Source organism: Gobio gobio, assembly GCF_949357685.1.
Source record: "Gobio gobio genome assembly, chromosome: 23".
Classification (NCBI taxonomy): domain Eukaryota; kingdom Metazoa; phylum Chordata; class Actinopteri; order Cypriniformes; family Gobionidae; genus Gobio; species Gobio gobio.
In genome coordinates, this window is record NC_137119.1 from 18,192,237 (window position 1) to 18,207,399 (window position 15,163).

A 15,163-nucleotide genomic window follows, 5' to 3' on the forward strand; every position below is an offset into this window, starting at 1 on the left:
AGAAATGCAGCATAAAAGATTGATCTTGTTATCTTGAGATATTCCACAGAACTGTCCTTTTTATTTTTAAGCAAATGGAGAATAAACTAGCATGCAATATACAATTTGCACCACCATCCCAAACATTGTCTTCTCGATTCCACTCTCTCTACAGAGGAGCTATTCAGCATTCATGCTCTTAAACGGGTCCTGCTCCTTGTTGTTGTCTATGGCAATGTTAGTGTATAAAAGCATGTATCACATTTCTAATAGATGTAAATTATCCCATGAAAGCACAGTCAAGAAATTGAAAATGTCCTACAGTGTCATGTATTTTTCTATTTGAAAAATCGAATGCATATTTACATTTGAATGAGGTATAAAAAGACGAGATATGAAACATATGAAATATGTGTATTTTGGGTTTGTCGTGAAAAGGGCATTAGCCTGCCTCTTATCAGATTGTCTTCAGTGTAATTTAACCATAAAGTGTTAATGGGGGAAAGAAAATATTCTGTAGCGAAAAGAAAAAAGCCAATGAATTCTCATGTGCCAAATTTGTTCTGACACAAGCAGTGTTCAAATAAATATGAATAAAGTTTGCGTTCCTGAAGAGATTTCGGAGATGTTTGTTTTCTTTGGTAGATTATATTTTAATTGAATTGTGGCGCAGTAGTTTGCATAATCTATTACAATAAACTACTAATAAGAGGAAAACTTATACATACATTTGTACATTTATTTATTAATATAGATTGCATTTGTAATATGTACAGATATTTTCACCTGCCAGTCAGTTTATTTGAAATGAATATTGAGAGTCACACAGCCATGGAGAGAATGATAAAACTGTGAATAGGTATACACACTAAAACACATTCAAATATTACAGGCAACAGGTTGCTGTAGGTAGTAGGTCTCACGGTAACCAGTCTGACTCCTCTTGTGCCAGCGCGTTCCGCAAGCTCTCTTTATTCCTGAGAGTGTTCAACAGGAGCTCCAGAGATTTGACCACCGGCTGCAGATCACCTCCGCTCTGTCTCTTCCCAAACCGCCCGATGGGTCTCACACCACGACCCACATACCAGAACGGGTCGATCTCTGGACCTGATTGGGACAGGTTAAGACAAATGTTACTATTAAAGTGCATATTTGGCATATGCATGCATATTACAACCTGTTTGTCTATTTGTTGAGTATACTTCCAGTTTCACTATTACATTCATATTTCATTCACAACAGCCAGAAATATCCTATTGATACATTATTTAAATACATTCAGTATGTCTTATGATCAATTTTAAGTTCTCGTAATGCACATTTATAAAATGCATTAAAACAGATATGTTAGAATAACTACATTCATTTTTTTTTTTGGCAACCTAAACAATGTGCTGTGGTCACATCTAAATTAACTGGTCAAAAACATAATTTAATATGACTGAATCAACTTGAATGCATGAGGTTAAACCAAATTTGAAATATTTAAAGAGTTTAAGAGTTCAAGTTCAAATTTTTCCTTAAGATAGCCAAGTGATTTGACTAAAGAAAAGGGTAAAAATGCTACAGTAAAACTGTTACTTGGCAACTGTAAGTTATCAGCCATATACAGTGAACATTTATATTAGATTTAAGAGAACTATACTTGTAAATTTACTGTTAAACACTACATATATAAATGATTATAAACTGTATTTATTTCCACGTCGTTTACAGTCAAAATGTATATTTTAAAAGTAAAATATTTTGTAAGCAAAAATAAGTCTCCTGATTGTGTTTGTTAGCTATGCTTCTTGGAAAGACATTTTTGTGGCAATCAGCATTATTAATAATTTGTATCAGTATATTTTAAGCAGATTGAAGCAATTCAAGCAGGTTAGCATATTACCATTATATCAGTTAATGAAATATAATGTCATGAACTATAACATATACAAGCGCAAAAATGCTATAGTCACTGATATTTTTTCATCAATTTTATTTAGGCTAGCCTACTGGTAATTTTGACAAGATTTTATTTTAGGCTACATTGTATAAAAGTTACATGCTTATGTATTATCTAAAGTTATAACTGATTACACGAATACTTTTAAAGAATATTTCTGTAGGTCTATTATTACTATTTTTTTTTTTTAAATGCATGAACGCCTGAAAGCAGCTCAACTGACTGACATTGCGTGCTGCTCTATCTGCCATCCAATGTTAAGTCAAGTCTGTTGAGGCTGTTATGTGAATACTATGAATAATAAATTGTGTAATGTAATAGCCTACATCACATCACAATGAAAAAACTAACGGGGAAAAAAAAAACTTACTTCTGTTATCGACGTTGTGGACGATGTGGAGGTCGTGCTCGACTGTGGTGCCGTGTGCAGAGGTCTCGGTGGCGGACAGGATGAGCAGCAGCAGGAACGCGACCGTACCCAAGCGCGAGCCAATCAGGCACTTAGTCACGGGCCGAGTGAAGGCGGCGGGCAGCATGCTGAGTCTGATACAGGGCACTGCACGACACAAAGCAGCTGCATGACAGTAAGCACAATACTTAAAGATACTTAAATACTTAAAGATCTGTACAGTATAAGTAGGCTATCTTACGATTCATTCAAGTAAATATTTTGTGACTGATCAACTATTTCAACATTGAAAGTAATTTTAAGGGTCAGATCCGGTAGAAATTGCACAGTATGTGCACTAGTAACTGTAATCAAAACATTCCTCACAAAATGAATAAAACAAAATATTTTCATCTATAGCTATACGTATCTTTACTTGAATAAATTCAGACCAATTTCTGCTGAGGAATTAACTTTAGAAATCAGCAAAAGAAAAACTATATCTACGTCTATTGATTAAATCAGAAAGATTTCTTGAACTTACATGTGTCTTTGGATGTTTGCTCTTCAGTAACACCTGTGTTCTGGGGTCAGAGTCCAAGTAATTCAGGAATGTGAATGCCCTGCTTATATATCGCAAGGAGTCTGTCACAAAATGGATTAGATCACGTCAATCTTGCAGGACATCCCTCTTTACACATGCACACCTCCCACTTCCTCCCTTCCTCCTCTCCTCCTCCTCCTCTCATCCCCCATCAGCATCTCCACTGCTTTGATCCCTTGACTTGGACCCATCACAGTGAAAGAGCGATGAGAGAACTCATCCATTTGTGAATCAGACACGTTCTGACGCACTACATCAGCAGATCTCTGACACACACAACATTAACTTCTTAAAAAAAACACACACACACACACATCAAATGCCACAGTGAGATTTTGAATTTGAGAACTACAGCAGAAGCCAAGGATTTTAATTTATTAGCAAACTATATTAAAGTTTGATTTACACATTTTAATATACACTATGAATATTATGAGCAGTCTTAGAGTAAGTGAATATTGTTGATAATCTTCTAACAAGGCCACATTTTAAGGTCTGATTAGATTAGATGGTAAGCAGTTCTCGTAATCAACATGTTGGATGCAGAAGAAATGGCATGGAATAAAGATTTGAGCAACTTTGACAAGTGCCAAATTGTAATGGCAAGGCGAGTATCTCTGAAAAGGCAAGGTTTGTGGGTTGCTCTTGGTCAGCAGCAGTGAGAATTTACCAACAGTGGTCTGAGGATGAACAGAACACAAACTGGCGACAGGGTGTTGGGCACCACGGCTCATCAATGTACAAAGGCTATCTCTTCTGTCCGAGCCAACAGAAGGTCTACTGTGACACAAGTCGCAAAATTCTAATGATGGTTATGGGAGGAATGTGTCCCACTGAGCATCACACTCTGCTGCATATGGGGCTTCGTAGACACAGACCAATCAGAGTACTTGTGATGACCTCTACACTATCGAAAAAGCCTACAATGGGCAGACGGTTGCCTGGTCTGATGAGCTCCATTTTCCTTTACATCATGTAGACGCCCATGTACCTGGGGAAGTGATTGGCTCCAGGATGCACTGTGGGATGACGACAAGCCGGTGGAGGCGGTGTGATCCTCTGGGCAATGTTCTGCTGGGAAACCTTGGTCTGGCCATTCATGTGGACGTAAACTTGACAAGTGCCGCCTACCTAAACATTGTTTCAGACCAGGTATACCCCTTCATAACAATTGTGTTCCCTGGTGGAAGTGGCATCTTTCAGCAGGATAATGCACAGTGCCACACTGCACACATTGAACAGGAATGGTTTGAGGAACATGAAGAAGAGTTCAAGGTGTTGCCATGGCCTCCAATTCCCCCAGATCTTAATCCATTTGAGGGTCTATGGGGTGTGTTAGACCAACAAGTTTGATCCACGGCATCATTACCTCACAACCTACAGGAATTGAAGGATCTGCTGCTTAATGTCTTTGTGCCAGATACCACAGGCCACCTTCATGGGCCTCATTTATAAAACTTGTGTACGCACAGATTTGATCTTAGAGTGTGTGTACACTAAAATCCACTGCTAAGTCTTTGACGTGGAAAAGTACCTAGCACCACGTCAGGGTCTAAGCAGGCGTATGCACTTTTCCTTGTGGCAGAGAGTGAAAATCCAAACAATTCTTGCAGCTCGCCATTCTCAAGTAAAGTATTTGGATGATGACTGGTGGTCTTTTATACACTATATTGACAAAAGTTTTGGGACGACTGCCTTTACATACACATGAACTTTAATGACATCCCATTCTTAATCCGTAGGGTTTAATATGGAGTTGGCCCACCCGTTGCAGCTATACCAGCTACAACTCTTCTGGGAAGGCTTTCCAAAAGGTTTAGGAGTGTGTTTATGGGAATTTTTGACCATTCTTCTAGAAGTGCATTTGTGAGGTCAGGCACTGGCTCGCAGTCTCCGCACCAATTCATCCCAAAGGTGTTCTATCGGGTTGAGGTCAGGGCTCTGTGCAGGCCAGTCAAGTTCCTCCTCACCAAACTCGCTCATCCATGTCTTTATGGACCTTGCTTTGTGCACTGGTGTGCAGTCATGTGGGAACAGTATGGGGATGGCAACGAATGGACTTATTCCACAGGTGGCAACCAATCACGGCGACCCATTCTTTCACAAATGTTTGTAGAAGCAGTCTGCATACTTAGGTGCTTGATTTTATACACCTGTAGCCATGGAAGTGATTGGAACCTGAATTCAATGATTTTGAGGGGTGTCCCAATACTTTTGGCAATATAGTATGAAATTAATTAGGCAGTGTTTACAAGGGAAAGATCTGAAACCATTCAGCTGCACACAATTTCAAGATCATTTGCAATTGATAGATTTCACATCTGGAATCACGCATACACACGTTTAAGAAATTATCGTAAGATCAAATGTAGGGCGGTTTTTACGCAACATTTTCTAAATGAGGCCCCAGGGCTCTTGTGGAGTCCATGCCTTAGTGGGTGTTTTGGCAGCATGCAGAGGACTAACAGAATATTAGGTAGGTGGTCATAATGTTTTGTCTTTGTGCATGTTTATGTATTTGTCACTGGGTTATTGTCACTGGTGTTACAACCATTTGTTAAAAAAAAAAAAAATGCATTAAAAAATAAAATAGTTGTCGATTTTGAGTGTGTGGTTCTGCTCTGTGTTTCAGGAGCAGCCTCCAGTGAGCATCAGGTGCAGGTCTGATGATGAGGAGGAGAGAATAGCCCCACCACCTCCAGCAAATAAGGCCTAAATCTATCAGTATTTGTTACCATAATAACATTACAAATATGAGTTGTCCCCAATCCAAACAGATGCACCACAAAAAAATCTTCTCTTCTAGAACATGCATCCAATGAGATGCTAGAGATGAGCTGCTGTTCCAATAATCTGTCATTACGTGTTTTTTTCTGATTTTATTTAGCATTGTGGCACTTTTTGTTACCGAGTATGCTTTGCAGCTGAAGTCAAATCAGAGTAATTTAATCTGATTATGCTATAGTACTATAAAAGCATGAAATGGGTTTAGGGGGATATTCATAGTTGATTCTAGAACATTGCAAGTTGCATGTTACCATTGTTGAGATTTACAGTTGCCAGCCATATTCAATATTATAAATAATGTGTAACGTTGTAAACAATTTTGAGGACACAGCTATTTTTGTCAAATTCAAGCTACATGGTGTGATATTTTAAAAATATAATATAATTATATTAATACCGCAATCTTCTAATTATGTCACACCATCATCTAAAAACATGACTGACAAATAGTTGTTCATGAGATTGTTTGGCTGAAACAAGCCAATTAAATCTATTACCATTGACTACCACAATAACATTTATTATACTTGGATTATATTTGGATGGAATCCACACGGGCCCAGTGATTGACCTATATGGTAACTTGATGTTTTTAATTACATTTGGATACACCTTTATTGGTTCATTTTATTTATTTTGTTTCTTCAAATGCTATATATAATACATGCTATGAAAATATATTGCTCATTGCTAGTTCATGTTAGATAATGCATTACTAATGTTAACATCCGAGAGCTTATTGTAAAGTGTTACTGGAATTATCTATCATTTTCATAATTTCATGCTTGTATATGAATATCTCATTTTAAATGTAACAATCGCAAATGAAAGTTTTATAGTTTTAAATATCCAGAACAAGGAAGGATTTGTTTTCATACAATTCACATTTTTAGTCATTGAAACATGACAATCCCTAAACAAACCCTCCCTATTAGATCATCTACACCTAATCTTATTACTAAACTAAGCTAAATGAATCGCATGAATGGACTTTTCTAATGTAGCTTTGTGGATTTCATTGAGACTGTGTGTTTGACAGATTTATTAAGATGTTTCACCCCAAAGAGACAGCAACTTCAATCATTCCCATTCACCCCGTGCTGTTTTGGGGACATTCGGGGTGTAAATCTTAGCCTACACAGAGAGTGGGTTGAAACAAGCATTGATCAACTGTAGTTTTCTCTGCGGTAAAGTCCAGACTCACAAACTGCTCAATGAGCAATTACGTGCGTCCAACCAGTGTGGGTGTGTATGTGTGTGTGAGCAGGCATGATTTTCAGAGAAAATTATTGCGAAGGCCAGCATCATTATGCAGCTTAGTGGTGCATTTTAAACACACAAACCTGATTTTTTTCACAAATATGTTTTTTTTTTTTTATATATATAACTTATACACAATCTTTGAGAAGGCAGCTATTTTTATTCTGACTCATTCTTCTGTCTTGATTAATGTGGACACAGCAGCAGGATTGGTGCAATATTAATAGTCACTGCACAAGTAAATGTTCAGCATATTAAGTAACTTGAATGTCAATTGCTTAAATGCATAGTTTCTGCTGTAAATACAGGCTTGTAACTGCAGGACAATCATTCTTTTCAAATTAATTGATATTAATAATTTACTTACAGAAGTGATATAATTTACTTATTTTTTGCAGAAGTGTTAGACCTTGCACTAATGCTGAAAATAATGCTAAGAAAAATAACTGTAATTCAATCATGACAAATGTCTGAGTGAATTATTTAACCAGCATTTATTGGCATGGGGCATGGAATGTATATATGCTTGGTTTTGGTGGACGAGATCTGCTAAGCTGCTCCTGCTGAGCAAATACAAGAATTTGTTCAGCTTAAGCCACGTTTCCACCTCAGGAACTTTCCCCAGGAACTAGGGACTTTGGGGTGATACTCGGTGTGTTTCAACCGCAGGAACCGGGGTCTAAATGAAGTTCCGGGTAAAAATTTCCCCCTCAAAACGGCCCTGCTCGCCAGGTAGTACTTTTTCAAAGTTCAGGAACTTTCGGGGGTGGGACTTGGGCGCTGAAGATGCTGATTGGTTAAGCTCACCCAGCATTTTATTTCAACCTAAAAATCAGTTGCGGTTCGTGCAGTAAGAGTTGTTTGCTATTCGAATCAACAATGAAGTTTAAAAAATACGACTGATGGACCGACGACAAGGTTCAGGCTGTATTAAGTGTATTTGCGGAAGACAAAATCCAGTGGGCTCTGGAAAGTCGCGTGCAGTCCTACATCACAGGACTAATCTTCACGGTACTTTAGACCGTGATGGAAATGCAGACAGCAACAGGTCTGGGGGACAAATTGTTCCGGGTAATTTCAGTGGAAACAGGCTTTATGTTAAAACAAAGGACATGCTGCTGCAAGAATATATTAAAAACCCCATAGCAGATCTCTACCAGTGGTGCTGGGGAGGAGGGGTAAACAGAAGGTGTTTTATAGGCAAAACAATATATAGTCAAACTATTTAACATTATTTATTAAACTCTTGTTATAAAAAATGATAATTTTTATATGGTGTTTCTTGATTACTTGACTACTTCATGACTGAGAAGTCAAGGGACAGGTTTGTCACCATATTTTGATAATGACCCCCCAAAAATCACTCTGTAATGTGCTTTCAATTTACTGTTGACAAGCCTTCCACAAGAGACATACTTTTGCATAGTAATAGCCATTTTGTAAAAGCCTCTCTTAAACCAACTGTAACGTTTTTTTTCCCCAGCAACAACCATGTTCATCATTTTTGTTGCTGTTGATAGAGACTATTCTTGTTTTTTCACGACTCACGAGTCCATTCACTCATTTTCCATTGAATGTTGTATTAAACACAGCTTTTTATTTCTGTCTTGCAACAGCAGGTCAGAGATTTCAGTGGCTCGTTTAGTTGCTGTCACTGCCCTTCATCTTGATCTTGCACAGATATCTAACAAATAATATTAGATGTCTCTGACCTCACAGTGTTCTTTTATTAATATTAATTACCAGATTCACTGCAGGTTATAGGTTAGCTTTTTATTATGTATTTTAATTTGTGGTTACATTTTATATCGATGGCCCACTTTAGACAACTACCTAGTTTTGACATGAAACTCTAGATGGTGCAGACTGGTAGGTCCTTAAAGGGTTATTTCACCCAAAAATGAAAATTCTGTCATTAATTACTTACCCTCATGTCGTTCGACACCCGTAAGACCTCCGTTCATCTTCGGAACACAAATGAAGATATTTTAGTTGAAATCCGAGGGCTCAGAAAGGCCTCCATTGGCACAATGCACTTTACACTCTCAAGACCCATAAAAGGTACTAAAGACGTTGTTACAAAGTCCATCTCACTACAGTGGTTCTACAATAACTTTATGAATCAGCGAGAATAGTTTTTGTGCACAAAAAACCCTAAATAACGACTTATATTGTGATGACCGATTTCAAAACAATGCATCATGAAGCTTCGAAGTGTTATGAATCAGTGAGTCGATTCAGCGGTTTGAATCGCCAAAGTCACGTGATTTGAGCAGTTTGGCGGTTTGACACACGATCCGAATCATGATTCGACTCGCTGATTAGTAATGCTTCGGGTGTCGAACGGGTGTCGAACGACATGAGGGTAAGTAATTAATGACAGAATTTTCATTTTTGGGTGACCTAACCCTTTAACTCTTTCTAGTGTTTACATCATTATCTATATAGCATAGCTGTGGCATCAGCGGCCAATGAGCTGTGGCTCAACATTCAAATACTGGTAGTTTTGCTGTTAGCAGTCTGACATGTAGTTGCAAAGTTACTTATAGTATACACCGTGAAGTGAATAACACTGATTATCTCTTCATCACGGCACCTGTTAGTGGGTGAAATATATTTGGCAGCAAGTGAATATTTTGTTCTCAAAGTCCATGTGTTAGAAGTAGGAAAAATGGGGAAGCGTAAGGATTTGAGCAAGTCTGACAAGGGCCAAATTGTGATGGCTAGACGACTTGGTCAGAGCATTTCCAGAACTGCAGCTCTTGTGGGGTGTTCCCGGTCTGCAGTGCTCAGTATCTATCAAAAGTGGTCCAAGGAATGCACGTGGGGAGCAAAGGCTGGCCTGTGTGGTCCGATCAAACAGACAAGCTCAAATTGCTCAAGAAGCTAATGCTGGTTCTAATAGAAAGGTGTCAGAATACACAGTGCATCGCAGTTTGTTGCGTATGGGGCTGCATAGCTGCAGACCAGTCAGGGTGCCCATGCTGACCCCTGTCAACAGTGGGCACGTCAGCATCAGAACTGGACCACGGAGCAATGTAAGAAGGTGGCATGGTCTGATGAATCAGGCTTTCTTTTACATCACGTGGATGGCCGGGTGCGTGTGCGTCGCTTACCTGGGAAACACATGGCACCAGGATGCACTATGGGAAGAAGGACCCCCTGAGGAGGCAGTGTGATGCTTTGGGCAATGTTCTGCTGGGAAACCTTGGGTCCTGCCATCCATGTGGATGTTACTTTGACACGTACCACCATTGTTGCAGACCATGTACACCCTTTCATGGAAACAGTATTCCCTGGTGGCTGTGGCCTTTCAGCAGGATAATGCGCCCTGGCACAAAGCAAAAATGATTCAGGGATGGTTTGAGAAGCACTACGAGTTTGAGGTGTTGACTTGGCCTCCAAATTCCCCAGATCTCAATCCAATTGAGCATCTGTGGGATGTGCTGAACAAACAAGCCCGATCCATGGAGGCCCCACCTCGCAACTTACAGAACTCAAAGGATCTGCTGCTAACATCTTAGTGCCAGATACCACAGCACACTTTCAGGGGTCTAGTGGAGTCCATGCCTCAATGGGGCAGGGCTACAGCAAAAGAGGGACCAACACAATATTAGGAATATAATGTCATAATGTTATGCCTGATTGGTGTATAATGTCTAAAATGGACTATAGAAATAAAGTGTTACCTAATTAGTTTCTTATGTCACTATGCCCCTTAATTTACAGATCTTTGGTAAAGCTTCAGTGATATGACCTGCAACAACCAATCAACAGCAAGAAAAGGTCTGGAAGCAGGTACTATTCCTAATCTTCCTTATGAGTCAAGTAGATTACCTCAATAGAAAATCTAAAAGTCAATAGGAGTGCCTGTTATTGACATATAGTTTATACATATCTATAGAAAAACATACTGTGTTGCTTTTTGGCATTTATATAAATATTCATTTTGCAAACTGTTAATAAAGCGACTAACAAAGGAGAATAATAAGCAGTTATTTACTAAAACAATTTGTTCAAAACTTTACAATATAATTATATTATATCTAATATAATAATCTAGAACTTGGAAAGTTACATTTGTAATGTTATCAAATAATCTGTGAGGTCCAGAGGTCCAAAATCAAAAATGTTAAATTATCTGATGTAAGTTTCTGATGTTTTGTTGCTCAGTCAAGGGATTTGATTAAAAACAGATATTTATCATCATATTATTTAATCATATTTAATTCACACATGAACTTACAGAATACATTATATTGTAGAATGTCTATAGCATTTCAGTGAACTAAACCTTTGTATTCCACAAAGAAAAGTAGAGAAGGAAAACATCTGTCTCTGGCTGCCTTGAGACATTTGAGGCAATTAGGGGACACATCAATGTGACACATTCTGCTTAATGGCTTTAAATTGTGAGAGAAGGATACATAAGTACATCATTTCTGCCTGACAGCAATGTACTATTTCTCTCATGGCTTAAGTTTGAAAATTCTTTTCTAGAACCAAGCACCTTTGCATTTATTCATTTACTCTGAAACCTTGCATGTTCAACTCAATTGAGAGCTTAGTTTAATCTAAGTCTGAGGTATTTGTTTATAAAATAACTAATTAAAATATATACAAGTCATAATCGTGATCATAAAGCTATTCGGATAAATGACAAAAGAGTGCACACAATTTACACAATCAGGCATAACATTATGACCAAGTGAATAACACTGATTATCTCTTCATCACGGCATCGGTTAGTGGGTGGGATATATTAGGCAGCAAGTGAACATTTCATCCTTAAAGTTGATGTGTTAGAAGCAAGAAAACTGGGCAAGCGTAAGGATTTGAGCACGTTTGACAAGGGCCAAATTGTGATGGCTAGACAACTGGGTCAAAGCATCTCCAAAACTGCAGCTCTTGTGGGGTGTTCCCGGTCTACAGTGGTCAGTATCTATCAAAAGTGGTCCAAGGAAGGAATGGGCAACCAATGCTCATTGATGCATGTGTAACCATCAAGTAAAATAGATTTTACTTACACCTTGAATACATGTGACTATCATAATTAAAAAAAAAATGAGAACCATTAGCACTCTGATATTTTTTGACCCGTTTTAAATATCAAAATACAGTACATTTTAATGTTCACTACAGAAGAGGAGTATTCAAGTCATTTCATACATGAAACGTGTTTTTGAATAAATTAATAAATAGGACAAAAGAATAAGCATCATGTCATTGACCCATTTATTAGAAATAAGCATAAAATCCTGTGTGAAATATATTTACAGTCTAGGTCTAGGATACAACAATCTTCTGGTGACCAATCTAACACCCCTTTGTTTCCTGCTTTCCTCAAACTATTATAAAACTCTTCTGAATGATTGTGGGATTTTCTATCAGGAGGATAGAATATAGGCTGTGACATCATCTAGTCCAGAGCTCTCGTTATCCAGATACTCCAGAATGACGTTGCCTCCGTTGTGCAGGGGACACTCTGAGTGGGAAAGCAGCGTCTGGAGGCTAGCGTCCATCTTAAAGGCTTCCCCCGTCTCAGGGTGACACAAACGGAGTTTCTGTGCAGAGCATATACAGTAGTTATGTTAATGCAAATTGTACTCACCAAATTATGAATTAATAAATCAATGTAACAGTTCTAATCCTACAGAAAAAAAAGTTAAATGTAGTGCTGTGTGGCTGACCTTAGCTGTGAGCACATTGTTGTTGTTCTTCAGACTGCCCTGAGATGCCGCAAAGTCCACTACTTTGCCGACACTCCATTTAGAGCAGAAGAACATGGGCAAACTGGAGTCTTTTGCTTCTTTGGGCAGAAACACCTGAAAATATGTCCGTTCTGTCTTCAGAGGACATTAGAAGAGGAATTTCTGTTGTGATATGTGCTCATAAATTATGGAAGGTACATTATAATATCAGTTTTGCTCTGATACCTGTGGCAGGCCTTTATCTCCGGACGCATGCATTTTAAGCTTCATCAGGGCAACTTTTGCAGCAGTTGCAGCGTTTTTCGCTCCTTTTCTACCTTTACTTGGTGGTGCATTCTTCTTTGACTCTGTTGGAAGTAACGTTGAGATTTTTTTTGGCTTTCTAAGAAATCTTTGGCATGCATCACAAGCTCTTCACAATGAGACTCTACTGCCCTCATGTGGACAAGAAGAGCAAGTACACCATTTGCAATCTAAATGGTTTGAAGCCAATATAAAACAGTGTTTTAACAGACCTGAATGTAAGTTTGCAGTCTAATGCTAAAAAAAACCTACCCACTATCTTCTGCACCAGCTCCTGTGTTGCAGCCATGCGAGGCTTTGGGGTCTCCAGCTTCTCACACTTATGGTCATCCTGATGCCGATGTCTGAGACCAGAGAAATACAGTCAGGTATGTAGAAGAGCACTGCATATTAGATTAGGACAAACCACCTAGAAATCCAGCTGCTTTGATTACATACATAAAACAATAATATTTATTGTTTTTCTACTATAGTCATTCATTCATTAAAGTGAGACATAATGGTGTCAGTAAAAAAAAAACATAGGGATATTAAAATTATGTTTGTAGGAGGTTTTGTACATGAGGCAGAAGTGTTTTTCACAGTGTGGGCAGATGACAGGCAGCAGCTCTTTCCCTTTGCAATCATTAAAGCTGCACGGATACAATGTGCTTCCCTCAGACACTGAGATCTCTCTCTTCTCTGTTACCTGAAAGAATCATCAATAATCATCAAAACAGTCACTCAGTGAAAAAATAAATAAATACATATATCATTGATTTTTTAGATAAGGGACAAAACATGTTTTAGAAGTTTTTATAATTTAAGAATACACTATTAGCTCAGCTAATGAACCATGTAAGCGAACAATTTTTTTCTTCTAAAAATGTACATTTATTCACTTCATAACTCATAACTCACCTCCGTCAGATGCATTAAAAAGCATGCTGTTTTAATTTGATTCATCCAACAACAGAGTTAAGTCTTCAATTATGTAATAATGGTGTTTAGTAAAGAGCTAAGTGGAAAAAATACATTCTCAAAAAAAATTCCTGGGTTAGGATTATTATGAACAATACATTAATTATTATGAACAATTCTTTCATTCTCTACCCTCCTTTTTAATATTAAACATATATAACCAATGGTAAATCAGACATAATATCATGTAGTTCAGTTGATGTTTCAATATTTTAAAATTTACTACTAAGTATCCAGCTTTCCTAGATGTAACATTTAAAGTATTTTTATTTTGATGAATTTCTTTATTTTTAACATAAAGAGGGCTTTTGTGTGTATGACATGTTTTGTCCCTTATCTCAAGATTCAGTGATATTTATATGATTTTATTTTACTGTCTGTAGTAAAACTGTCAGTAAATCACCACCTGACATTTCTCACTCACTTCTGGACAAGAATGGGAGTCCCGGCTTCTGTGTTCCAAACTTTAACCAGTAGAGGAGATAAAATGTTACATGATTGAAAAAATGATTGCAATTAATTGATTGAAGTGTCTCAAATGCAGTGCCTTATTCAATACTAATACTCTTACTGTATTGTACTGTATTCAACAGCTGTGTACTGTGGCTTCAGTATTGCCATTTTGATAAATACCATAGTAGCAACCAGAAAATGAGTAAATTATCCTATTTGCCATGGTATGTAAAGGTAGGCAATTTATATTTTTGGTGTAACAGTTAGGCTATTCCAAAAAAAAAGCCATGGTAATGATGGCCCAGAAAAACATGGTAGGTAGGTTTTTTTTCTCTTTTTTCAGTAATTTCCTTGTCATAATTGTTAATCATATCTGCACAAATTACTACAGATCTAATAACGTATTATATTGTAAATTGTGAGTTTTCAAATCCAACGTCACAAAATCTTACCAAAACACTCCAGAACAGCTGCTACAAACGAATGGTAGAAAATCTGCATCAAAACATAAAAACGGTTAAAATAACTCATGATAATTACATACAAAAATAATGAGTATGACCAGATGGCTGTTGATGTGCTGACTCACATCACAGTGACGTTATACACTATGCTTACAATGGCTATTTGTATAAATAAAGACCGTGGAAACAAAATTATTAATTTAGCGGAAATTTTCAGATGTTTGGATGATATAAAAGAGCATACCTTTTTGTTTGCAAGATTTAATTTCACAATGTTTTCCAACGTCTAGTTCAGCCATGTTTAAATGA

General features: G+C 37.6%; 2 protein-coding genes across 2 annotated transcripts; both read right to left on the reverse strand.

The window, feature by feature from the left end:
• Window positions 1–898: 898 nt before the first annotated feature.
• Window positions 899–2,460, reverse strand: prlh2 (prolactin releasing hormone 2; the record flags this gene model as incomplete). Its single annotated transcript, XM_079806871.1, has 2 exons — window positions 899–1,086; window positions 2,295–2,460. 2 exons carry the CDS (start codon window positions 2,458–2,460, stop codon window positions 899–901), a joined length of 354 nt encoding a protein of 117 aa, XP_079662997.1.
• Window positions 2,461–11,165: 8,705 nt separating this feature from the next.
• zfand1 (zinc finger, AN1-type domain 1) lies at window positions 11,166–15,163 on the reverse strand. The gene is made up of 8 exons (XM_079805484.1): window positions 15,099–15,163; window positions 14,843–14,885; window positions 14,362–14,401; window positions 13,538–13,665; window positions 13,230–13,321; window positions 12,900–13,021; window positions 12,654–12,809; window positions 11,166–12,527 (listed from the first exon to the last, which is right to left on the reverse strand). The coding sequence occupies exons 1-8, from the start codon at window positions 15,151–15,153 to the stop codon at window positions 12,351–12,353; spliced, it is 813 nt and encodes a 270-aa protein (XP_079661610.1). The 5' UTR covers window positions 15,154–15,163; the 3' UTR covers window positions 11,166–12,350.